This window comes from Theropithecus gelada, chromosome 1 (genome assembly GCF_003255815.1).
Source record: "Theropithecus gelada isolate Dixy chromosome 1, Tgel_1.0, whole genome shotgun sequence".
In the NCBI taxonomy this organism is placed as follows: Eukaryota; Metazoa; Chordata; class Mammalia; order Primates; family Cercopithecidae; genus Theropithecus; species Theropithecus gelada.
In genome coordinates, this window is record NC_037668.1 from 19796622 (window position 1) to 19823616 (window position 26995).

The 26995-nt window shown below is 50.5% G+C and overlaps 1 protein-coding gene and 1 pseudogene across 3 annotated transcripts in view; one reads left to right on the top strand and one right to left on the bottom strand.

The window, feature by feature from the left end:
- Positions 1-1419: 1419 nt before the first annotated feature.
- IL6R (interleukin 6 receptor) overlaps positions 1420-26995 on the top strand; it is a 62594-nt gene continuing 37018 nt past the window's right edge. For both annotated transcript variants that reach the window (XM_025389146.1, XM_025389150.1), the window contains exons 1-3: positions 1420-1964; positions 24430-24678; positions 25722-25845. In XM_025389146.1, coding sequence (XP_025244931.1) covers positions 1880-1964; positions 24430-24678; positions 25722-25845 — 458 coding nt within the window. In that variant the 5' untranslated portion in view covers positions 1420-1879. The remainder of the gene's footprint in view (positions 1965-24429; positions 24679-25721; positions 25846-26995) is intronic.
- Positions 9391-16977, bottom strand: LOC112631607 (annotated as a pseudogene). The gene is made up of 2 exons (XR_003121158.1): positions 16864-16977; positions 9391-10234 (listed from the first exon to the last, which is right to left on the bottom strand). The product of XR_003121158.1 is annotated as a 26S proteasome non-ATPase regulatory subunit 8 pseudogene (transcript).

Here is a 26995-nt window from a genome sequence, read left to right on the forward strand (position 1 = left end):
GCGTGCTCTTCTGTTCCTGTCTGCGGACATGGCTGAAGCAAACAAACCCACCCACAGCAGCCCCCACCGTGCAGTGGATCAGTGCGTGTGCTTGGTTCGGCCTGGCACTGCTGATGGGGCGGTTCCTACAGAAAGACCCAGATGCACGGGCTCTGAGGACTGTTTCAGAAGCTCTGTCCCTCCATGCCTGGCCCTGTCCACTTAGGAGTTCCATTAGGCCATGCCTCTTCCAGCTGTCCCAGGATCTTTGATCTGGGTTAGGATGGGCCTGAAACCCAAAGCAGAAAAACACATTCCAATGAGCAGTTGCTGGTCTAGAAGCTTCTCAGCCTAAACTTTATTTCAGCATTTTTCTTTCCCTCTGAATTCAGCCATGAGGCCATCCTATCAGCTTTAGGCTCTGTGGGATCCTTGAGAGAGTTCCCGGGACTCCAAGGGACGGACAGATGGTTCCCTTCAGGGTCCTTGTGGTTGCTCAAAAGCCAAGCGCTAGTTTCTTTCTTTTTTTCTTTCCTTCCTTTCCTTCCTTCCCCTCCCTCCTGCCTTCCTTCCTTCTTTTTGTTTTCTTTTTCTTTTTTTTTTTTTTTCTCAGACAGGGTCTCACTGTCATCCAGGCTGGAGTAGCGGCCCCCAATCACAGCTCACTGTAACCTGGGTCTCTGGGACTCAAGCAATTCTCCCACCTCAACTTCCCTAGCAGATGGGACTACAGGCGTGCACCACCACACCCAGCTAATTTTTAAATTTTTTATAGAAATGGGGGGTGTCACTTTGTTACCCAGGCTGGTCTGGAATTCCTGGACCGAAGCAATCCACCCACCTGGGTCTCCCAAAGTGTTGGGGTTACAGGCGTGAGCCACTGCCCCTGGTGTTAGTTTCTGTCTGTCAAGTCAGGAGGGCAGCCATGCACGTTCTGATGTCTACGGAGCACCTGTGGCCCAGACCGTGTGTCGGGTGTTTAGGTGCCATCCACAGAACCTTCCTAATAACCCTGGGCAGCATAGGCTTTCTTATCTCTAACAGATGAGGAAATGGAGACTCAGATTCTGAACCGAAGTCACAGACACAGTAGATGGTGGGTCTAAATGGGGACCCAGGTCTATCTGACTGCAAAGTCCAAACCGTTTCCTTGCCTCTGCTCCAGCCTGCGAGGAGCAGCTGGGCAGAGAGACTGTGCCTTTACGGTGGTGAGTCTTCCGATGCCCAAGCCTCACCCCAGACCGATGAAATCAGAATCTCTGGAGCCCCGACCCAGACATTGGTGGGTTTTAGGGTTTCCGGCTGATTCCAGTGGGCAACCAGGCTACCAAGCACTGCTTTATCATAAGGGTACATCGCCTCCTCGAGGGCTCTCCAGGTGTGCCTTTCACAGCGTAATCCTGTTCACGAAACCAAAAATCAAAACAAGTGCCCTTTTCTCATCAACAGAACCGGGAGGAAGGGCTCTGACGGGGCTGGCGGTCCTCTGTTCTGCCCGCTCAGGTGCGGCGCTGTGGCAGGAAGCCACCCCCTCGGTCGGCCGGTGCGCGGGGCTGTTGCGCCATCCGCTCCAGCTTTCGTAACCGCACCCTGGGACGGCCCAGAGACGCTCCAGCGCGAGTTCCTCAAATGTTTTCCTGTGTTGCCAGGACCGTCCGCCGCTCTGAGTCATGTGCGAGTGGGAAGTCGCACTGACACTGAGACCGGCCAGAGGGAGCGGAGCCGAGCGCGGCGCGGGGCTGAGGGACTCGCAGTGTATGTAGAGCGCCGGGCTCCTGCGAATGGGGGCTGCCCCCGGAGACTAAGCCAGCCTGCCCGCCCACCGCCCCGCCCCTGCCGCCCGGTTCCCACCAGCCTGTCCGCCTCTGCGGGACCATGGAGCGGTAGCCGAGGAGGAAGCATGCTGGCCGTCGGCTGCGCGCTGCTGGCTGCCCTGCTGGCCGCGCCGGGGGCGGCGCTGGCCCCAGGGGGCTGCCCTGCGCAGGGTAAGGGCTTCGGGCGCACCTGGAGGGCTGGGGCAGCTGGCGGCTGGGGGAAACCGCCGTGGCCACCGCAGTCTGGGGGAGGTTGGAGGGAGGAAAGGAGGTGCGACGGCTCCCCTTTTCTGTGGCTGCCTTGAGGCCCGGCGGGCACCTAGCTGTGTGGTCGCGGGCAGTGGCTCTTGCGCCCCCTGCTGCGCTTGCTCCCTTGGCCCGGAGCTCTCCCCGGAATGCCCTGTGAAGCTGTGCGGGAAGCTGCCTGAGGTCAGTGTATAGGACTGTGTCCTCGCAAACCTGACTCTCCTTCCCAGTGCCCCCATGAGCCTTTACACAACCGCGAGCCGGGTTACTCTAAGGGGAGACGGCCGGAGAGGGCGCGCCCCAGCGGGGTGATGAACCCGCCTGGGAAGTCCTTTGTACCAGCGGGGCCCCTCTTCTCCCTCTGCATTGGGGGTCCACCTCGCCTTGTCCTCCCCTGACCCCAGCGGGTGCATGTGTGGATGACAGTGCCCTGACTATGAAGGGACTGACATCATGGGCGCTGAGTCACGGATCTTCCCGCTGCACAGAGTCAGTTCGGCAGCCACCAACTCTGGGAAGCCAAGTGCCCCAGTCCTGGGAATTGAGTCGGGAGGCTGGCAAGGGAATGAGACCTCCTGGGGCTGGCACGTGCTGGACTCCCCTCCGGACAAGAGAAGGAGCTGTGAGGGAGAGGGCAGAGGCACTTGTTGCTCCTGTTGACAGTAATCTGCCCCTGGCAATCCAGGCTTTTCCTGGACTCTGGCCGCATGCCCAGCTGTGTGTCTAGTCTCTTCTGGAAGAGCTGGGCAACTGGCTCTCCAGAGATTTATTTTAGGGTCCAAGTGCTTCTTTGAGGACACAGCAGAAAACTAAGGGGCAGCTGACAGGCTTCTGGAACAGCTGACGAGGCTGGGGAGGCTGAAGGCTAAGACTTTCAACCACTAGATCACACTGCGTTCCAGTCCTAGGTGAACACTGATCTCTCCCTTTGGGAAGGTGACTTTCTGCAGCTAGAGGCTGAGCTGGAGTGTCTGAGGCTCTCTTTGCTATTTGGATGGTTGTGGTCCTTATGATTGGAAGAAAAAAGGAAGGAATTCCTTTTTCAATACACATTTATAACTCCTGCCACTAACAGCCACTGTTGATTGAGGCACCCATTCAATGTTTTCTAATCCTCCTCTGTATCTACATATAACTGTTTGAAAGAGGAGACTGAGGTTCAGGGAGGTTGGGAAGGCAGGTTGTCAGGCCCCGGTGGTGGAGGCCGACCCCTCCCGTGGCTCTGTGCTCCAGTGTGGTAGATGTCTAAGACTCTCAAATATAGAACTAGATCAGCAGGCAGAGCTGGGGGCACTGGGGCAAGCTGAGAGTCACTTTTGTCTGGCTGAGTGCTGGGGCAGAAAAGGCTGAGGGAGGGAAGTGGAGGCCCAGGCTTGCCCATGGTGGTGTTAGAGGGATGCAAGACAGGTTTCAGGCCTTGGATGGCCTCAGGAGCAAGCAGGGCTCCCTTGGCTGCCTCCGTTGCTGTCACGTCAGCCCAGGGCTCCTGGCCCAGGGACGTTATTGTTACTGCTGTAGTTGCCCCCACCTGTTGCTCCTGAGTGGATGCTAGGCCCTTCCAGGGCAGCCAGTTGCAGTCAGTTTTCTGTTTCCCTGGTGCTCAGGAAGGATAGGAGAGGAGGTCTCATGACCTGGACAGCCCATGAAAGGCAGAACTGAGAGATTGGGGAGGAAGTGAAAGTCCTCCCAGCTCAGAAGGAAAACGCAGAAAAGTAGAAATACCCAGCTCCTCTCCCACACCCACACAGACTCAGCCCCCAAACTGGAGAGTAAAAATAAAGAAATCGTACAGGAAGCATGGAGCAAATGACTGTGAGATGTTTTGCTTTAGAGAAGTGAGGAGCAGAGGGGGAGCAGAGGCTGGAGTTGGCTGAGAGGGGAAATCCGCACCTGCGGGGCTCTTACAGCCCAGAGATTTGTTTTCCTGGGGATCAGCTGCCGCCCACACACCCTGTAGCTGCCAGGACTTCTCAGGTGTACTCGTTGTCTAAGGGCCTGGACTAGCTGGGACTCAGGCTTCTGCCAGTTCCAACACTCTGGTGCTGGAAGGCTGGACTTGGGTGACTCAAGTTCCCTCTTGCTACTGCAATGCAAGAAAATACACAAAAGAAGTATGTATACCTTTAAGTATCTCAAAGACTTACCTCAGCTTCTGAATTTCCTTCTAGGGCAACCTCTTCCTGCCCCCAATACCCACATACATGCCTAGCCTCACCCTAAATCAGTATTTCTCAAAAGCTTAGTTCTGAGCCTAGCACCAGATTTAGTGTGTGTGTTGGGTGGGAGGGCTTGGTAAACATGATGATTTTTGAACCCTAACCCAGATTTATTAAATAAGAACACCTGGGAGTGAGGCCTGGGGCATGTCATTTTAAACAAACTGCCCCTCGTGATTCTTAGGGACTGTCAGTTTTGAGGACGGCTTCCTAAATGGTGTCGTTGAGGAGCTGAATGAAGGCCCTCCCCCCTCGGGCTCTCTGTTGCCAGAAATCTCTCCTTGCTTTGGCTTGCTGCTTGTTTATTCATTGCAGCAAACATTTCATGAGTCCGTGTAAAGCCTGTGAGGCCTGTGTAGGATCAGCTCTGCAGACTCCACCCTAAAAGGAGCCTGAAAATGGTCATGGGTAAATCCTGAGAAGGACTGAGAAGCCCCAGACTCTGACTGGACCACTCGGTACCAACTACCCGTGAACAGATTGTCTGGCTTGGGGTGGGGGGTGGTTAGAGAGAGGAAGTTCCTTTGACTGAGGACCAAGATCCCAAGGCAGCAGGCACACTGATCCTGACCGTGAGCCTCATCTCCAGCCCTTAGCAGCCGGGGTAAACAAATACTCCCCTCCCTGGGTATTCGTAGATTACACAAAGTAACCTAGGCGCTCACTGCTGAAAATATACACTCCCTTCCCCCCTCTCCTGAATCCCCGTCCCATCAGGCCTGGAAGCCACAGACCCAGCAAGCAACCTCGTTTCCAGTCACTGAATCTAGTCTAGATTGAAGCTGTGCTCTGTAATACGGTAGCCACTAGCCACGTGTACCTATTTAAATTTAAATTATGCCAGTGCAGTGGCTCACGCCTGTAATCCCAGCACTTTGGGAGGCTGAGGCAGGAGGATCTCTTGAGCTCAGGAGTTGGAGACCGACCTGGGCAACAGGGTGAGATGCTGTCTCTACAAAAAGATTTTAAAAAATTAGCTGGGCACAGTGACAGGAGCCTGTAGTCCCTGCTACTCTGAAGGCTAAGGTGGGAGAATCACCGGAGTCCAGTCTGCATGGAGCCATGTTTGCACTACCGAACGCCAGTCTGGGTGACAGGAGGCCCTGTCTCCAAAAAAAAGTAAATTAATTTAAATGAAATCAAATAAAAAACTTAGTTTCTTAGTTGCACTAGTCACATTTAAAGTGCTCAACAGTCACCTGTTGCTAGTGGCTACTGTACTGAACAGGGCAGATACTGATCTCTTCCATCATTGCAGAAACTCCTAGCGGCCAGTGCTGGGCTAGAGTGTTAGTCAGTTTCTTCCAGAGGTTTTCTGCTCTCTTTTTCCTTTATCCCCCTCTACCTGCTGCTCTCCTCCACCTGAACACAGCTCATTTTGTGTAGGTAATGGCTAAGGCCTACAAGCCAGACACATCTCTGCCCTGCCCTGCCAAGTACAAATTATAAGACCTTGGGCAAGTGATTTGACTTCTCTGAGAGCCAGTGTTCTAGAAAATAGAAATAATTGTATTACCTCGAAGAGTGGTTATGAAGATGAGATGAGCTAAGCAAGGTATTAAATAGAGTGTTTACAGAAGTCGCTAGCACACAGCAAGTGCTTAAATAAGTGTGGGTAATCATTCATTCACTCCAAAAATATATTTTGAGCTCCTACTCTGTTCCAGGCACGATTCTAAGAGCTGGACATACACTGTGAATAAAAGAGACAAAAATTCCAGGCTTAGTTGAGTTTCCTTCTAGTGTGGGAGACTATTAACGGGACGTAAATTAAATATGTGGTATGCTAGCGACTAGTGCTAAGGAGAAAAACTAAAGTCGAGAGGGAGACAGGCCCCGTGTGTGTTTGTGGCAGGGTAGGGTGGCAAGGTGCCTTAGATGGGAGGCCAGGGAAGGCCTTGCTGAGAACATAATATTTGAGTGAAGATCTGAAGGAAATATACAAATCTTTAGATTCTCTGTATGTCCGTCTTGGGCAGGAAAATTCTTGCCTCCTCTTTCACAATGTGTACCACCTGAGGATGTGTTATGTTCTGGAGCAGAGGGCTCTGTGGATGCCCCTGCCCTGGAGAGGTATCTCTGGGGTAACAAGTCCTCGGCCCTTTAGCCCCTTGAAGTCTAGCAGAGGGAAGTGCTAAATGCCAGGTCATTAACTGCAAGTCTGCAGGTGGGATCCTTGAGGGCTGGAGTAGCAAGGGGAAGGTGGCAAAGAAAAGCCTTTTTTATTTTTTGAATACAGGATGTTACTCCTGTAGACCTCTCACCTCAGCTTCCTGAGTAGCTGAGACTACAGGTGTGCACCACCACGTCTGGCTAATTTTTTGTATTTCTTGTAGAGACAGGGTTTCGCCATGTTGCAGACTGGTCTGGAACACCTAGGCTCAAGCAGTTCACCCTCCTTGGCCTCCCAAAGTGCTGGGATTACAGACGTGAGCCTTTGTGTCCAGCTGGGAGGTTTTTTTTTGTGTAGTTAATCTTTGTTCTTTACCCTCGCCTCTTGCCTGGGATCTGAAGAGGTCAAAAGTCCCTGGCTAAGGCAGAGGCTTTTCTACCACTGAGTTCAGGCTTGACGTTAGCTGGACCTCAGCAGCCTCCCCGACTCCTGCTCATCCCTTGCCAGCTCTGTCGGGTAGTTTGTACCCTTAGGAGTGTGCCCCTGAGGCCCTGCATCTAGCCTATTCTCCCCAGCACCTGTTCTCTGAATCAGTTCCCACTCCACTTCCCAACTGCTTTCCTGAAAAGCATCCTTTGGTCTTCCCTCTCTATATGACAGTTACAATAACTGTTAACATTTATGGTGTGTCAACTGTGTGCAAGTAGCTGCGCTAGGCCCTTGGCATCTGCGATCTCATGTAATCTTCAAAACAGCCTCAGGTGAGAGGAGTGCTGGCCCCATTGCATAGATGGTGGGCTGCAGGACAAGATAAGAGGCCAGTTTTGCACATATGGAAACTGAAATGTCTTTTGTTTTCGTTTTCGTTTTTGTATTGAGACAGAGTCTCTGTCTCCCAGGCTGGAGTGCAGTGATCTTGGCTCACTGCAACCTCTGCCTCCTGGGTTCAAGCGATTCTTCTGCCTCAGCCTCCAGAGTAGCTGGCGTTACAGGTGCACACCACCACAACTGGCTAATTTTTGTATTTTTAGTAGAGAAGGGGTTTCACCAGGTTGCCAGGCTGGTCTTGAACTCCTGACCTCAAGTGATCTGCCTGCCTTGGCCTCCCAAAGTGCTATAGGATTGCAGGCATGAGCCACCATGTCTGGCCGAAATGGAAGTGTCTGCTAGACAATCAAGAGAGGATACTGAGAAGGAGTTGGATATGGGAGTCAGAAATTTGGGGATGAAGACTGAGCTTGAGATGTAAATGTGGGAGTCACGTGCTGGCAGATATTATTTCAAGCCCTGAGAGTGGCTGAGGTCCCCCACATCTATTCATAGGACTTTTGGTCAGGGGAATGTTTTACAATCCACATCACTATAAATGAACTTCCTCTGTCTCTGAGAGAGGCAGCTGAGGTAGCAGAGAGAAAACAGCTTTCGGGACAGGCAATCCAGGCCTGTCTCCTCATTAACTGCTTCACCAGCCAGGGGACCTTTGGGCAAGTCACTACAAGCTTTAAAGTATAAAATACTTTTTGAGGCCGGGTGTGGTGTATCATGACTGTCATGCCAGTGCTTTAGGAGGCCAAGGCAGGAGGATCACTTGAGCCCAGGAGTTCGAGGCTGCAGTGAGCCATGACAGCAACACAGCACTCCAGCCTGTCTCAAAAAGAAAAAAAAAGAAAAAGAAAAGTATAAAATACTGTAACAGACAAAAATGCATGCTTGATAAATGTTATTGATCCTAAGAGTCATTTTTTTTTTTCCTTGAGACGGAGTCTTGCTCTGTCGCCCAGGCTTGAGTACAGTGGCGCGATCTTGGCTTACCGCAACTTCCGCCTCCCGGGTTCAAGCAATTCTCCTGCCTCAGCCTCCCGAGTAGCTGGGATTACAGGCATGCACCACCAAGCCCAGCTAATTTTTGTATTTTTAGTAAAAATGGGGTTTCACCATGTTGGCCAGGCTGATCTCAAACTCCTGACCTTGTGATCCACCCACCTTGGCCTCCCAAAGTGCTGGGATTACAGTTGTTGCCTTTTTGCTCTTACACACCCTGCTGTGGGGAATAACTTTGCATATGCCTCTTGTTGTGTGAGTGCAAGTACTCCTGCAGGATATATTCCCCGAAGGGGAATTGATGGGCAAAGGCCATGAGATTTGTCATTTTGAGAGAATAGAAGTTGCACCAATTTATGCTTCCAGCAGCATCGGGAGAATACCTGTGTCCCTACGCCCTTGCCAAAAGTGTGCTGTTAACCTGGTATCTATACAGACAATGGCTTCTGTGTGGAATTAATTTGCATTTATCTTATCTGAAAAAGATTGTATGGGTTTTTTAATGTATAACTGACATTTGCATAATCTGCTATGAGCTGCCTGTTCATATTCAATGCTAATTTTATTTTGATTGGGTCATTGATCTTACTGTTTACAGGAGCTCTTAACATATTAACATGTCATACGGGAGTTGCATATTTTTCCAATTTGTCTTTGACTTTTTTTTTGGTGATGGGGGTGGTTTTTGCCATGAAATTTCTCTCTCTCTCTCTCTCAGGGTCTCACTGTGTCACCCAGACTGGAGTGCAGTGGCATGCTCATGGCTCACTGCAGCCTCAATTTCCTGGGACTCAAGCGATCCTCCTGCCTCAGCCTTCCGAGTAGCTGGGACTACAGGCGCACACCACCACATTTGACTAGTCTTTGTATTTTTTGTAGAGACGGAATTTTGCCATGTTGCTCAGACTGGTCTCAAACTCTGGGTTCAAGCAATCCTTCCTCCTTGGCCTCCCAAAGTGCTGGGATTACAGGTGTGAGCCACTGTGCCTGGCTGTAGACTTTTTTTTCCAACTGTAATTGAATTTACCAGTCTTTTTTATAGTTTCTGGGTTTTGTCTCATACTTAATAACATCCTTCCCATTCCAATATTTTATTTTACTTATTTTTTTAGAGAAGGTCAATCCACCTTTATTGGAGGAAACCTTGCACTGTAACTGTTTTAAATAATGTGTGCCCTGCCCCACCCCGTGCCTGGTAGGCTCAGATGATCATCTTCAGCTGCCGGGCATACTCGGTGACCTGTTTGGCCAGTTCTGTGGAGGGAATGGTAATGTCTTCTGACTCCTGCTGCTGGCTGGCAAAACTACATTAGTTGTTGGGACCCAGGACCCACCCTCACTTCTTGGTGTAGTCGGTCGTCTTTTTGGGTGTGTTGAAGAAAAGGATCTGGTGGCCTCGGTGAAAGGGATTTTCTCATAGGCTTTCTCAATGCACCTGGCGAGCTCATCCCTGATAGTGTTAAGCAGGATGTCGATGAAGGTGTAGCTCTCGGCGGGGATGTTACCCTTGGCCAGGAACACTTTGTTGTAGCTGCCCTCCATCAGGTATTGCTCCAGCGGCACAGGGTGTTTGATGTAGACATTGGTCTGGATGTCCTTGGCAGGCAGCCACTCCAACTCCATGTGGAACTCAGCCACCTGCTTCTGGGACAGCAGGAAGAGGAGGTTGAGGCCCAAGAGCTGGTGCATGTAGGCTGACTCGGGAAGCTGTTCCTTGTAATCAAAGTAGCAACATTTGGGCTGGGCCATGTGGCGCTTGAAGGAGGGGATGTCCTTGCATAGGATGCTCCACTGGCCCCGATCTCCAGTATGTCACGGGCTAGAATGAGCTGCTGTTTGCTCAGCTTGGTCCCTGTGGTTGGCAAGAATTTGAGCTCCAGAAGAACTAGCTTGAGGCGGCCCAGCCCTTCCCTGCACTTGCTAAGGTTGGGGCTTTTATGGTTCCACTCACCCTGGAGTTGCTTGTACTTGCCATCTGCAGCCTGCAGGACAGGGCCCTAGGTCGCCATGGGCCCGGAGCTCACAGCGCCGGCTGCACCGTTCACCTCCCCTCATTCCAATATTTTAAAAGATTCTCCTTTTCTGGTATTGTTAAGAGTTTCAAAAGGTTAAATATTTGATCCATTTTTGAACTTATTAATATTATGGATGAGGTATAAAGTCTGACTCCGGCTTTTTCTTTCCAATTGTCACCTGACATCCCTTTACAGTTTATTGAATCCATGTTTCCCCCACCGATTTTCAAAGTTACATTTTAAATCTACCAAATTCCTGTATACTTGGGTTTATACTGCCTCTTGGCATAGTGAGTAGTTAAAAGCACAGTCTGAGGCCCAGTTGTCTGGACTTGAATCCGGGTCACCCCTACTTAGCTATATAACCTCAGTCTCTTCTTCTGTCAAATTGACTATTGAGAAGATCAAGATAGTTAATCCATGCAGCACACTTAGAAACTGCCTGTATGTGTAGCAGGCACTTAGACTAAGTTATTATTTTTTTTAATGGGGTAAAATACACATAATATAAAATGTATCAGCCAGGTGCAGTGGCTCACGCCTGTAATCCCAGCACTTTGGGAGGCCGAGGCAGGAGGATCATTTGAGGTCAGGAGTTTGAAACCAGCATGGCCAACATGGTGAAACCCCATCTCTACTAAAAATACAAAAATTAGCCAGGCATGGTGGCAGGCACCTGTAATCCCAGCTACTCAGGAGGCTGAGGCATGAACATCACTTGAACCCGGGAGACAGAGGTTGCAGTGAGCTGGGATCGTGCCACTGCACTCCAGCCTGGGCGACAAGAGTGACACTCTGTCTCAAAAAAAAAAAAAAAAAAAAAAAAAAAATATATATATATATATATATATATATATATATATATATATATATATCATAACCACTTTAAAGTATACAGATCAGGGCCGGGCGTGGTGGCTCAAGCCTGTAATCCCAGCACTTTGGGAGGCCAAGACGGGCGGATCACGAGATCAGGAGATCGAGACCATCCTGGCTAACACGGTGAAACCCCGTCTCTACTAAAAAATACAAAAAAACTAGCCCGGCGTGGTGGCGGGCGCCTGTAGTCCCAGCTACTCCGGAGGCTGAGGCAGGAGAATGGTGTAAACCCAGGAGGCGGAGCTTGCAGTGAGCTGAGATCCGGCCACTGCACTCCAGCCTGGGTGACAGAGCCAGACTCCGTCTCAAAAAAAAAAAAAAAAAAGTATACAGATCAGTAGTGCAGACTGAACTATTTTTTATTTTTATTAGTTCCGAACTTTCTAGTCTCTTAATTTGGTCTCCCTATCCCCATGTGCCAGTATTGCACTGTTTTAATTATGTAGCTTTATTTTTTCCTTCTTACTTTTTTAGAGACAGGTCTCACATTTTTAGAGACAGGGTCTCACTGTGTTGCTGAGGCTGGAGTGCAGTGTCTCGATCACAGCTCACTGCAATCTTGAACTCCTGTACTCAAGCAGTCCTCTTCCCTTAGTTTTCTGAGCAGCCAGGACCACAGGTGTGTGACACCATGACTGGTTAATTTAAAAAAAAAAAAGTTTTTTTTTTAAATTTTGTGGAGATGGAGTCTTGCTATGTAGCCTGGGCTGGTCTTGAACTCCTCATCTCAAGAGATCCTCTCGTCTCAGCCTCCCAAAGTGTTGGGATTACAGGCATGAGCCACTACACCTGGCCAAGTAAACTTTAGAGATTACTTAGGGAACATTGACGTATTTATAATGCCGAGTCTTCCTATCTCTTGGTAGGCCTGATGGGGCTTATTTATGAGGGAGGAGGAGCTGGGGCAGGAGACCCCAACATTCAGGTCTCACTGAGGGGAGATGTACTCGTGACACTTCCATTCGGAATTGCTTCCTTGACGGTGATGTGGAGTGAGCTGGACCAGTGTGTGCATGCATGTGTGTACCCAAGCTCATGGCACATGGGGAGGGGAGGGGGTGGGGATGGCTCAGCAGTGATTGGAATGCAAGAGTGGGGACTTTGGGGCCTGTATGAAAAAGTGTTATGGCAGAGTGACACACCTACAGAAGAGTGTGGTCAGCATAGGTCTCACACTGGGTGAGTTTTCACAAACTGAACACACGCGTGGAACCACCACCCAGAGTAAGAACTGAACAGAAGCATCCTCAGGGGAGCCCTAAAGCCCCCTATGCACACCCCTCCAACCTCCCCTTACCCCTACCGGCTGCTCCATCCACACCTCCACATGACTTCTTAAATCTTCAGCTTTGCGGCCTCATAGCTACAGGGATCAGGGAGGGGAAGCTGGGGAGTCTGTAGATATGGAATGCGGGTGCATACATCAGGTCCCTCCCTCTCCCTGCCCTCCAGAAGCACATAAAAAAATCTGACTGAGGGCCAGCCTCCCTGTTACACTCTGAGACTGTGCTCAGAGCTAGAAGACAAGACCTTTTAGGCTGTACTTCTGGGAAGGCAGAGGGCTGCGTGTTAAGCCTGGACCGAGAGTCCCAGAGCCCAGCTCCAGTCCTGGCGACATCGTTCACTGCTGCGTGACTTCTGGGCCCTGGTTCTCCTCATCCACCAAAATGAGTAGGTTGGCCTGAGTTGTCCTTAAGAGCCCTGAATAGCCTTAAAATAGCACTCCTCATCTCAGCACCCCACTCCCTGGCTGTAGCTTCTCACTGTCCCTTTTGGGACCAAAATCCTGTGTGTGTCCATCTGCAGGTACTAATGGCTTTCTTCTCAGGCCCTGCTGCGTCCTGCCTTTCATCTCTTTATTTGTCTCTCTGCTCCTGGGGTTAGGTTGGGGCCAGGGAGTGGATTGTTTGCCCTCCTTAGATATCTTTCTTTTTTTCAGACAGGGTCGCCCAGGATGGAGTGCAGTGGTGTGATCTTGGCTCACTGCAAACTCCATCTCCAGGGTTCAAGTGATTCTCCTACCCCAGCCTCCCGAGTAGCTGGGATTACAGGCATGCACCACCATGCCTAGCTAATTTTTTTTGTTTTGTTTTTTGTTTTTGAGATGGAGTTTCACTCTTGTTGCCCAGGCTGGAGTGCAGTGGCATAATCTCAGCTCACAGCAACCTTCTGGTTTCAAGCGACTCTCCTGCCTCAGCCTCCCGAATAGCTGGGATTATAGGCACCTGCCACCACACACGGCTAACTTTTGTATTTTTAGTAGAGACAGGGTTTCACCATGTTGGCCAGGCTGGTCTCAAACTCCTGACCTTGTGATCTACCCACCTCGGTCTCCCAAAGTGCTGGGATTACAGGCGTGAGCCACTGCACCCAGCCTAGTTTTTTTATTTTTTGGTATAGATGGAGTTTCACTGTGTTGGCCAGGCTGGTCTCGAACTCCTGATCTCAGGTGATCCGCCTGCCTCAGCCTCCCAAAGTGCTGGGATTACAGGCGTGAGCTGCAGCACACGGCCTTAGATATCTTTTCCTCTAATTAGTTTATAATCTCTGAGAGTTGACCCAGGCTGGACCTTCTTGGACTGGAGTCAGGTGGTTATCTCTGATGCTGCCAGGGGAGGATTAAATGTTTTATCTCCTGAGTTGGTCACATGCGCACGCGGGTCTCTGAGTCAGCATTGAGCATTACCTGTTTATGGGTCCAAAAGAACCTCCCTCCCAGACCCTCTCTCTAGCAGTATACGGTCCATGGTGTGGATGGGAGGAAGGCAAGGCCAAGGTAAATACTGACTCCGCCAAATACAAGACAAATACAAGCAGGTACAAGAAGTACAAATACATATGTGGGGGAGGGAGCAAAGGCCTGCCAGCCAGAGCTAGTCATCTGAGAAGAGGGGGTTGTGGACAGGTGGGGCTGGGAGCTGAGTCAGAGAAGGCCCCTGGGCCTCTGATTAGAGCCTGGGAGCCTTGACTTGCCGTAGCCTGCGGCCTTGCCTCTTCCTGGACAGTGGCCGAGGGTGCCCTCTGAAATGCTAAGGAGAAATGAATGGGCCCAGACGATGGGGTGACCTGGGGAGGACGCGAGATTTGGAGTCCAAGGGGAGGCAGTTTTATGGTCTAACTCATCCTATACACGCTGCGGCTGTGGGGAAGGGAAAGAAAGGCCAAGGGCATGACTCCTGGCTCCTGAGAGTCCCCCGGTATCCCATTAGGTTGGTAGCTGCAGTGATGGCGCTGACCCCCCACTTATGCACACCCCTCAAGCCTCAGCATTCCCTTCCCTGGGCTCTGAAGGGTAGAAAGATCTGAGAAGAGCGGGGAAGAGGAGAGGAAATTGGGAGAGGGGGAGAGAGAGGCTGGTGGGGAGCCCAGAGAAGGGAGCTGGGGGTGGAGTATGGAGAGCTACCTGGGCCAAGGAGGGAGGGGCTTTGGCCAGGCTCACTTGGGTCCAGCATGGATTCCCTCACACGTGAGCTGTGTGAATTTGGGCAAGTTCCCTAACTTCTCTGATCTCTTGTCGCCTCAACAATGAAATGGGGACAAGACTTCCTCCCTGGAAGACTTTTGGTGAGGAGTAGTGTGCTCGTAGGGAAAGCCCAGGGCTCAGGGTAAGTGTCCCAACTGCTAATGATTGTTACAGTTATCATCACATCAAAGCCAGGAGCCAGTCTCGGTCCAAAGATGGAGAATGCAAGAACAGGCGACCAAGAGCCCTGGGACTTGTCCTAGCCCTCGTGGGAGCAGATTCTACATTTGTTTCCATTTGGACACAAGGTACCCACAGGCTTCTCCTGGAGGCTTCTCAGCACCCACCTACTTTTAGATCAAGACCATTATTGCTGGCAGGGGACCTTTGGTTTCTCTGTGGCCCCTTCTGAAATCCTATGCCTTTGCAACCCCAGAAGCTGGGTCAGGCTGGGGGGCCTCCTGTGCTGCCAGCTGGCCTGGGCAGCGGGGACCTACGTCCCTACTCAGAAACCGGGGTGGTGGGATGGGATTAGCAGGCACGAGCCAAGTCTATGTCCTCGGTGGCAGGCCAGGCAGCTGGTTCACCGCTTACATAAACGGGGCCAGGAAGCTGAACTTGTTTTTGCTGGCAAGAGCCGCGGCAAGCTGCAAGAGAGTTGAGAAATATGTGTCTCCGTGTGCGTGTTTTTCTCTGGTTATTGACATTTGCAAGTTTACTTGAAAAGGGGGAAAAAGTAGAAAAACAACAAAGCTGTTTGGGTTCCTTGCACCCAAACTTACATCCCAACTAGGGAGGAACCCCACTTTCCCAGAGCTGTGCTGCAGGGTCCCCAGGCCAAGGAGTGTCTGGGCTATGGTGGGGGTCCCAGTACCCCTGGGAGGGAGATTCCTAGGCCACTGGGACAGGGAGATACGGGCTTGCTTGCTGGGAGTTACTAGGACTTAAACTCTCTTTCCCTTGAGGAATAGGAGGCAAGGGAGGTTGTGGGAATTTTCCCTCCTGTAGAGCTCTCCAGGGAGAAAGAAGCATTTTTCTGAGGGCACTGGGACGATCTGGTCATCATCCTTCTCCCAAAGCCATCAACTACTAAAATAATAAATCCATAGATTAATTATGTGTTTTCAAGCTGAGTATTGTCTGCTTCTTGCCCTCTGAGAGCTAATGATTGGGCGCTATGGGATGCTAGACCACAGGAGTGGGGGCCCGTGGGGGTCCTACAGGTCACAGTCTGAACCCTCATTTCACAGAGAAGGCCAGTGGGCTCTGCCAGGGGCAGTGACGTGCCCGTGGCTGCCTGTGAGTCATCACAAGACCAGGAATAGAACTCAGGTTGCCTGACAGCACAGAGCTGTTTCCTCTACACCAAGGGGCCTCCTGCTTGTGCAGATGTACTTTATTTTATTTATTTATTTATTTATTTTTGAGAAGGAGTCTTGCCCAGGCTGGAGTGCAGTGGTGCAATCTCGGCTCACTGCAGCCTTTGGCTCACTGCAACCTCTGCTTCCCGGGTTCAAGCGATTCTCCTGCCTCAGCCTCCTGAGTAGCTGGGATTACAGGCACGCACCACCGTACCTGGCTAATTTTTGTATTTTTAATAGAGATGGGGTTTCACTATATTGGCCAGGCTGGTCTCGAACTCCTGACCTCAAGTGATCCACCCACCTCGGCCTCCCAAAATGCTGAGATTACAGGCGTTAGCCACCGCATCCTGCTGAGATGTACTTTATGTTAAAGAACAAATCAAGGCAGACTGTATGTTTGTGTCAGCCCAACCCCACACAATTAATAGTCAGTGATTAAACTGACCAGACCAGACCAGACACCAAGTGCCATTGACTGTTCAGGAGGAGCTTGGGGGTTTGTTTTCGGGAGGCAATACTGCCTCCTTTTGTGATCTTAGTCCCAGGTGAGGTGCTTCCTTGTCCTCTCTGCAGAATCCCATTCCTTTTTAGCCTGGGCTGAAGGTGCTCCCTCCCCGTATGTGACCCTGGCCTTGCCGCAGTCCTTGGGTGCCCCTTCCTCCATCCTGCCTCTGTACTGCTTCATGGTGCACAGGAGCCAAGGAGGGGCAGGGGACAGTCGGTTTTTTCTCAGGGAGATTGGAAGAGAACAGAAACAAGAAGCAAGGGAATGCTCCTGTCCTGGAGGCTGGTGGGGCAGTGGAGAGAAGTGGGGAAGCCATTGAGCCTGCACATAATTTTGACAGGCTTGGCTCATGCCTGCCAATCCCATCCCACTGCCTGGGTTTCTGAGCAGGGACATGGGTCCCCGCTGTCCAGGCTAGCTGGCAGCACAGGACAGCCTCCAACCTAACCCAGGCTCTTGGGTTGCAAAGGCATAGCATTTCAGAAGGGGCCACAGAGGAACCGAAGGTGCCCCGGCCTGTGGAGTCAGGCCTGATCTCCTTGAGGGTGCTAACACCCTCCATGTTCCCCTGCAGGTCCTCCTTCCCTCCTTACTGCGTTTCAGATACTCCAGACACCAGCCCTCCCCAGAACTCTCATGGTTTTTTTTTTTTTTTTTTTGACACAGTCTTACTCTGTGTCCTAGCTGGAGTGCAGTGGCACAATCACAGCTCACTTCAGCCTTGACCTCCCAGGCTCAAGTGATCCTTCTGCTGCAACCTCCCAGATAGCTGGGACCACAGACATGTGTCACCATGCCCAGCTAATTTTAGAGTTTTTTGGTAGAGATGGAGTTTTGCCATGTTACCCAGGCTGGTCTCAACCTCCTGGGCGCAAATGATCCTCCCATCTCAGCCTCCCAAAGTGTTGGGATGACAAGTGTGAGCCACGGTGCCTGGTGACTCTCAATTCTTTTATTATTATTATTATTACTATTTTGGAGATGGAGTTTTGCTTTTGTGGCCCAGGCTGGAGTGCAATGGCACGATCTCAGCTCACTGCAATCTCTGCCTCCTGGGCTCAAGCAATTCTCCTTCCTCAGCCTCCCGAGTAGCTGGGATTACAGGCGTGTGCCATCACTCCCGTCTAATTTTGTATTTTTCGTATGGGGTTTCTCCATGTTGGTCAGGCTGGTCTGGAACTCCCGACCTCAGGTGATCTGCCCACCTTGGCCTCGCACAGTGCTGGGATTACGCCCGGTGACTCTCAGTTCTTAATGCCTTGCATATGCTGTTCTCTCTTTATGGAATATAACTCCCGGTGGCTCGACTTATCAAACCCCCATCCATTTATCAAGGCCTTGATCGATCAAATCTCTCTTCCCCCTTTAGAATAATTGATCCCTCTTCTTAGTTCCCTCAGTATGTTGGAGACATTTATATCAGGTTGGCCTGTATTATAGATAGTTTTAAGTTCTAGGGCTTTGTGGAGTTTAAAGAAGATTACGATATAGAAAAGACGGGAAGGAGTGCCAGTGCATCGTAGATACTCAGTAACTTCAATATGGAGTTTTTTTTTCCTGGATTAGGAACTTCTGAACTTGCACATCATGGGTGCACAAAAATTATTGAATTCTTGAAGAAGGGACAGGCATAGGCTTGTAATCCTGGCTCTAAATGCTAGCAATTGCTCACGGACAAATGCTCTGTTGATTGTGTGCTCTTTGCTAAATTTCAGAGTGTGCACCAGCCACGCCTTCGCCCCCGCCTGCCCGCCGTCTCCTAGGGCCTGCTATGCAAGGCCTGTGTGTCAGGCCAGCGGGGAGCATGAAAACGACTGGGCATATCTCCCAGGAGCAGGAAGGACTGCTCTCAGGAGCCCCTCCTCACCTGGTTCCCCATCGTGTGTCTTCCTTTTGGCCCTTCTCTTTGGTGGGGCCTACTTAGGGAGGGCCCCAGCAGATTCCCAGAAAAACAGGGACAGATGGGAGGAATCAAGGCTGAGCCCAGGGATGGTGTCTTGTGTCCACTAGGGAATCAGGCCTACAGGGGAAGGCTGGGCTATGCGTGCAGAATTCAGTAACAGTGACAGTGAGAGAACTCAGCAGTGCAAGGGCAAAGTGGCACTGTCTGGCCTGAAGGTGCTCAGAAGCTGCTTGTATTGAAAAACCCACCCTCATCCCCCGATATCCCTCAGTGCCCACTGTGCTCTGCCGTACCCTCTCCCTCCTTCCTAGAAATCCTAACTCAGACTGACCCAGGCCATCTAGCCTGTTTAATTTTTTTTATATATATATGTATATATATAAAAAATAAGAGCAATATAGGCAACTTATAGAAAATTCAAACACTACAGAAAGACGCAGGGAAGAGAAAGAAATCACTTCCAGCACCATCATTTGGAGAGGAGGGCAGAGGTAGCAAGAGGACACTTCTGTGAATGTTACTTGTTCTGAGAGTCACACATGAGGCTTCCCCACTGCCACCCGGCTGTCACGGGTACTGAGTCAGAGATTTGGGTCAGGAGGCAGAGGGCTGAGTGGGTTTGAGGGGAGGGGTGGTGCTGCCCACTCTGACTTTAGCAAGTATATTTTCTTATGGTCTTTATGAGTATTTCTTTGATCATTCTGCATACAGTGCTTTTAAAAGCGTAGTTAACACAGTGTTGTTCGCAGGTTCTAGAGGAAATAGATTGTGAAGGAGGGCTGTGACAGGCAGTACTTGCCAATGGGTGGTTTATAATTAATCATTCCCTATTTTAAAAAATAGTGACTCAGTTTTAAAGATTCAGAAAACCATTACTCAAGTTCCTTGGCAGAGGAAGTGGCCATTATGCTGCTCCCTGCAGCTCTGCTTTTGTGGAAGAGGAAAAAAAATAGTATTTTTATTTGGTATTTCTCTGAGCTGCTCAGATACTTTGGCCATTGTTAGTGAGTGCAGGAGCAGAACAGCCCCTGCTATTGTTCAGGCTGGCCGCTGAACATGGCAAGAGCTTCCCGCTGAACTGGGGTAGGGGAAATGACCAGAAAGACGTATTTACTGGATTTGGCAAAGGCAGAAGCAGAAAAGAGAGCTTCCTCTGGCTCCAGGAGTCTATTTCCTTGCCTCAGCGGGCTCCTCTGCCCTCCAGCCTGGGCCTGCCCATCGCACAACACGAGAGGGCACCACTTAGACCCCCTCTCCGCAAACCGTGCTCCTGGGAGTTTTTGGTGCCGAGACCCTCCCTGTGGGTACCCCTAACGTGCCCTATAGTCAACAAACATGCATTAAGCACCTACTGAGTTCTCTGATGAGTGATGACCAGGAGCTTCCAGTGTTGTCACCATGGTCAGGGAAGGGACCTTTTTATAGTTGAGGACTGTGCCGTGTGAAAAGTGCCAGTGATTGGATGAGCCGTGGTGGTCCTTGACCCCTGCCTTCGACCTTCATGCATCCTGCACTTGTGTCTGTTGCATGCTGGTGCTCCTAGACTGCCCTGTGAATTCTGATTTCTGCTAATCAGCTGAGGAAGGGATATTGCAAGCATTGCACTGGGAGCAGTTCTCTTTGGGCACTGTTTCCATCTTTGTTCCTGCAAGTTTGTCATTTGTGCAGGAACTTGAAGTCCGTGTTAGGCTTTATCTTGACAGCTGCTTTATCAAGTGGAAAATGGAAAAGCGGAAATATTGGTGCATCGATTAGAAGTGTCGTTGCATCTTCCATACGTAACCACATTCAGGCACTGATGGACTTCAAGATGTGGACTGGATGGGTAAACTGCTGCCTCCATCAGGTGCCCACTGGAGTTCAATGCACTGGACCATGTGTTCAGTTGTGAAGGAAAAGGGCACATATCACACACACGCCAACACCAGCAGTTTCACTCTTAGGGAAGTTCCTGGGCAAGTGCACTGAGTCATGAGAAAGTTAATAGCCGCCCTCTTTGATGTGGCAAAATACTGGGAATGACCCCAAACCTCCCTCAGTGAGAGAATGATAGGGTCACACAACAGAATACTACATAGCAGTGAAACTGAATTAACTATATATGTCAGTGAATCAGAGAAACATATCAATGAGGCCGGGCCAGGTGGTCATGCCTGTAATCCCAACATTTTGGAGGCCCAGGTGGGAGGATTGCTTGAGGCCAGGAGTTTGAGACCAGCCCTGGCAATATAGTGAAACTTCAGGTCTCAAAAAAAAAAAAAAAGAAAAGAAAAGAAAATAGCCAGGCATGGTAGCATGTACCTGTAGTCCCAGCTACTTGGGAAACTGAGGTGGGAGGATCAGTTGAGCCCAGGAATTTGAAGTTGCAGTGAACTGTAATTATGCCACTGTACTTCAGCCTGAGTGACAGAGTGAGACCCTGTTCCAAGAAAAAGAAAAAAAAAAAAAAAAAAGGGGGCAGCCGGGCACGATGCCTCATCCCTGTAATCCCAGCACTTTGGGAAGCTAAGGCGGCAGGATGGCTTGAGGCCAGGAGTTAAAGACCAGCCTGGGCAATATATTGAGAACTTGTCTCTAGTAAAAATTAAAAAATTAGCCGGGCATGGTGGTATGCACCTATAGTCCTAGTTACTCAGGAGGCTAAGGTGGGAGGATTGCTTGAGCCCAGGAGTTTGAGGTTGCAAAAAGCTATGATTGTGCCACTGCACTCTAGCCTGGGCAGCAGACTGAGACTCTGTATCACACACACACACACACACACACACACACACACACACACACACACACAAAGGAAGTTCGAGAAAAGCACCAGCTGGGCGTGGTGGCTCATGCCTGTAATCCCAGCACTTTGGGAGGCAGAGGCGGGTGGATCACCTGAGATCAGGAGTTCAAGACCAGCCTGACCAATATGGTGAAACCCCATCTCTACTAAACATACAAAAAAAAAAAAAAAAATTTCGCCAGACGTGGTGATGTGTGCCTGTAGTCCCAACTACTTGGGAGTCTGAGACAGGAGAATTGCTTGAACATGGGAAGTTGAGGATGTAGTGAGCCGAGATTGCGCCACTGCACTCCAGCCTAGGTGACAGAGTGAGACTGTCCCTTCCCCCGCAAAAAAAAAAAAAAAAAGAAAAGAGAAAAGCACATCACAGCAGAAGACTATATTCAAACCATTTATATGAAGCTCAAAAATGAAGCAAAGTTAAGAAAAATTTAGAGATCCAGGGGTAGTGAACCTATTTTTAAAAGTTAGGTTGGTGGGCTCTCCTGGGTGTTTTATGCTTCCTAAATTAACTTTTATGTATGTAGCTTTTACATACATTACATATATGAATTTGCACGGATTATGTAATATATTAAAAAATGTTTGCAATGCTAAAAATATATTGTTGAAAATTCTATGTGAAAGCTATATTGTAGTTGGGGCTTTTTATAACCCTTTCAAGCCCTCTGGGCAGTAGCAGTCCACTCCTTATTGCCCTCAGTGGACTTCACCTTCTAGGGACTCAGATTTTTTTTTTTTTTTTTTTTGAGACAGAGTCTCACTCTATCACCCAGGCTGGAGCGCAGTGGCACAATCTCTACTCACTGCAACCTCCGCCTCCCAGGTTCAAGCGATTCTCCTGCCTCAGCCTCTTGAGTAGCTAGGATTACAGGCATGCACCACCATGGCCAGCTAATTTTTGTATTTTTAGTAGAGATGGTGTTTCACCACGTTTGCCAGGCTGGTCTCGAACTCCTGACCTCAGGTGATCCACCCGCCTCAGCCTCCCAAAGTGCTGGGATTACAGGTGCGAGGCCCAGCTGGGACTCAGATTTTGCTGAGGACCAGGAGAGTACTGTATACTGTGTCCTGGCCTTGCAGCAGCGAATGCGCCTCCCATCTCTCAAGGGCAGGTCTCTGGGATGCCTGATTGTGTCTTCCTCGCCAGCGCCTGGCTGCTACAGCCTCCTTGAATGTTTATCAAACATAGGACTTGCTCACTGTGGGAGAAAGTAAGGCCATAGGGGTCTTAGGAACCTGCCCAAACTCCCCTGGCTGCATGGTGACAATTCAACCACCTTTCTTACCCAAGGTCCAGGGCTCTGTTGGTGACCAGAGAAAACCTTAGATGACCGGCTGCCATGATGGCCTTGTATCTGTCCCTATTCTGTCAGCCTCCGGGTAGAGGGTGCCAGGGAGGAGGACTCTGGCTCCAGGTGTGAAAGTGAGAGGGAAGTGTGAAGGGCATCTGTATAGCTAGGCAGGGCCCAATGCCAGGCAGAGCTATCTCTGCCCCTTTGATGTCTATGTCTCTCTCCCTGGACTGTGGCCAGTAGCTAGTGTGGGCTCCAACCTCACCAGCTTTGGGGGTGTTATCTGCCTGGGAGTCACTGATCCTTACTCCCTCCTCTGACAGCCACCTTGGATGAGGTGAAAGGAAGGACAGTCTGCTAAGTATGAGATAACGCCTCATAAACAAGAAGGGCTTTGCAGGCCAGGCAGGGAGCCTCGTGCTGCTTCTGAGTCCCAGGAGCATGGGCCAGGAGGTGAGGTCAGGCACTCAGCAGCTGCTGGTCCTTTCTGAAATCTTTGGCCAGATACATTGCTACTGCTTGCTAATAAACGGTTATGTATTTGGTTCGAAGGACCAAGTGTGCTTACATGAAAACTGGCTGTGTTCCCTGGCCTCTGTTTCCTTAGCTGGTTGGACTAATTTGATTGATTGGTTAATAAATGAGTCCAAGGTGGTTGGGCTAATTTTTATCTTAGATTCTATGAATCTATAACTGCTACTCAAAAAAAGTGTACTTGTTCCTTTAAAATTTTTTTTTTTTTTTTTTTTGAGGCGGTGTCTTGCTCTGTCACCCAGGCTGGAGTGCAGTGGCCGGATCTCAGCTCACTGCAAGCTCCGCCTCCCGGGTTTACGCCATTCTCCTGCCTCAGCCTCCTGAGTAGCTGGGACTACAGGCGCCCGCCACCTCGCCCGGCTAATTTTTGTATTTCTTAGTAGAGACGGGGTTTCACCGTGTTAGCCAGGATGGTCTCGATCTCCTGACCTCGTGATCCGCCCGTCTCGGCCTCCCAAAGTGCTGGGATTACAGGCTTGAGCCACCGCGCCCGGCCCCTTTAATCTTTAATCTCCTTTTTCTTGAGTAGTAGGATACACCCAATTTTTTTTCAAGGGGTAGATAATGCATTTTGTTTTTTAACCTTCCAGTTTGGTCCCTAGAGTAAACACAGCATTGCTGTAGTAGATGTAGGGTAGTGGAGGGAGCGCGGAACAGGGAACCAGAAGCTCTGGTTTCTACCCCAGCTGTGCATCTGGGCCAGTCTCCCGATCCTTCTGTGCCTCGGTTGCCAACTGTACAATAGGCATTCTGCCATGAATACCCTGCGATTCGGAGGCCTCCTGTGTACATGTGCACTTGGGTGCCTGGCATTCATTCCTAAGGGCATCCATTCATTCACACATTCATCAAGCGCTCAGCAGGCCCCTGCCATGGGCCAGGCAACGTCCCGGGCACTGGAATGTGACGGAGAACAACAGAGCAGGGTGCCTATTCCCGTGGTGCTTGGAGTCTTGAGGGAAAGGGAGACACGGAATTGGTAATTACATGGCAGCGTGTGGGCGACGTAGTGCAGAATGAGGGCCTAGTGCAGCTGAGGGACTGGAAAACGATGTTTAGGCCAAGACCTGGAATAGGAGGAGTTGTCGAGGGGATGATGTGTGAAGAACGAGTGAGGAGGAGAGCTACGGGAGCTGAGGGGAGAGCTCCACACCTTCTAAGGAGTGGGGAGAGATGAGACCTCCAAGGACAGCAGGGCCCTGCGGACCACGCTGAGGAGCTCGGACCTCATCCTGTGGATGGTGGCAGGCCCTTGAAGGGTTTTCTAATCCAGGGAGTGGGGCGGCTGGATTGTAGCTTCAGAAGGCTCTCCCAGGCAGCTGGATGGTGAGGACCAGGTTGGGGAGGCCACCAGGAGACTGCTGCCCTAATCCAGGCAGAGGTGACGGTAGCCTGGACCACTTCATGATTATCACTGAGGCCTCTCGTGGCTTCCTCAGACCAGAACGAAGCCCCTTCTCCAGCGGCTATGGGCTCACCGAGTGTCCTCTCCCTCTCCAGAGGTGGCGAGAGGTGTGCTGACCAGTCTGCCAGGAGACAGCGTGACTCTGACCTGCCCAGGGGGAGAGCCGGAAGACAATGCCACTGTTCACTGGGTTCTCAGGAAGCCAGCTGCAGGCTCCCACCTCAGCAGATGGGCTGGCGTGGGAAGGAGGCTGCTGCTGAGGTCGGTGCAGCTCCATGACTCTGGAAACTATTCATGCTACCGGGCCGGCCGCCCGGCTGGGACTGTGCACTTGCTGGTGGATGGTGAGTTGTGCCTCAGAGCTCCTGGAGATAGTTCTCATAAGAAATGAGGCTCTGTGCATTCCACACAGTCCCTGTCTGAGCCTTCAGACTCCCGCCATTTCCTTGGTGCAAGAATTTTGGGGAAGGCCCACCAATGTCTGCCACCCAGTTGCCGGCAAAGACAGCTGCTGGGTGGGAGCGTCTGACTGATGGGAAACATTGGCTTTGGGAGTTAGGACTTCCGGTGAACTGGTGAATAGCCTGGGGCCCGGAGTCAGGCAGCCTGGGTTTAAATCCTGCTCCTTCACATACAGCTTAACTTCTCCGCCCCTCAGTGTCATCTTTGGCAAAATAAGGTTAATTTTATTACCTTACCTTAGAGTTGTTGCAAAGGGGGTATATGTGAATTTGCCTATGTGTGTGTGTGTGTATGTGTGTATCATACACATATGGTGCTAAAAAGTCTGTATAGCACATCCTAAGCTCTCAAATTAGCTATTCTTATTTTTTTTTAGAATTAGCAAGTTCTTAGCTCCCTCACACGTAGACAAAGACTTCCTGGAACCAGTGCCCTGTGTGCCAAGCCCTATGCCAAGGCACTTTCTTCTTTGTATCTCTTATAATCCTTCAGCAGCCTTGTCAGGGAAAGCAGGCTTATCATCATTGCCATCATCATTACATTATCATCAGTTTATTTTATACATGAGGAAACTGAAGAGCGGCTACGACTTGCCCAAGGCCACACAGCCAGCTCTGTGTGACTCCAAAGCCCGTTTTTTTCGATCATCCTATCTCCTCTTCAGACAAGTTGGCCCTGAGGTGCTTCCCTTCCCCTGTCCCAGATGCGTGTCCCAGACTGACATGAGGTCTTTGGTGTCCTTTAATTTCCAAGCTACGATTCCATTCGTGTGTGGCGAAGTGTGGCCATGGTGTCTGGTCCTGACTGGCCCCAGGACTGGCCCCTAGCCATGCGTTCCCTTCAAGGGAGGCTGCCCTGTCTGCGAGGTCGGGTGTGCCCCAGGATCCCCGCCGGCCTGCTCACACCTGTGATGCTCTCCTTTCAGTTCCCCCGGAGGAGCCCCAGCTCTCCTGCTTCCGGAAGAGCCCCCTCAGCAACGTTGTTTGTGAGTGGGGTCCTCAGAGCACCCCATCTCCGACGACCAAGGCTGTGCTGTTGGTGAGGAAGTTGTAAGTATCTTGGGCTGAGCTGGGTGCATGTTGGCTCCCTCCTTTCCGAGGCCCCCAGAGAGGGGCTGGTTCAGGTGATTTCAAAACGTTATCATTAGGAAGTAATTCCTTCAGGCTGAGGAAGAGGAGATGAGAGGAAACTGAGATTTACATTTGACTGCCCCCCTGAGCTAGGCACTGTGCTTGTGCTTGGAACCTTGTCCTATTCACTGTTATCACAACAGCTATGGGAAGTGGGCGTTATTTTTCTCACTTAACAGATGGAGAGACTGAGGCCCAGAGACTGATTAATGGGTTTGGGTCACTTAACTAGTAAGTGGTTCTGCTGAGAATGCAGTCCCAGTCTGTCTGATTCCATTCAAAGTCCGAAGGTTGCTCTGGAAAACATGCAAATGTTCCTAGGAGAGGGTAGCACAGCCAGCCTCTTATCAGTGTCTGGGCCCTTGTGGGCATATCAGGCTATTTCCATGATAAAGGCACGAGAGAAAAAGCGGTGATGGGCAGGGGAGAGGGAGCTAGAGGCCATGGGGCAAGAAGTCACGCCTGCCTGAGGGTGCCTGAGGGTCCCTGCATCATCACAGGAAGACGGCTTAACGTGGGAAGACTTGGGATGGGTTCAGGCATGCATGTAGAGGAGGTAGAAGATGCTGAAAACAAATCTGCCTCTGCGGTTTTGCCGGTCTCCATCCCAGAGCCACCGTCTCCCCAGTCCAGAGGTTTACAATTGATTTTGAGCTATCAGTCATCAGAATACAGTGGCAAGGAGGACACATTCCAAGACCCCTAGTGGATGCCTGAAATTGCAAATGGTGCTGAACTCTATATATACTATGTTTTTCTATAGATATGTACTTATGATAGTTTAATTTATAAGTTAGTTACAGTAAGAAGTTAATAATTAATAATAGCATAGAACAATGATAATAATATACTGTAATAACAGTTATGCGAATGTGGTCTCTCTCTCAAAATCTCTTATTACTGTACTCACCCTTCTTGTGATGATGTGAGGTCGTGAAATGCCTGCATGGTGGGATGAAGTAAGGTGAATGATGTAGGCATTGTGACTTGGTGTTAGGCTACTAGGACTTTCTGACCATGTGTCAGAAGGAGGATCACCTGTTTTGGGTGACTCTGGATCACTGAGCCA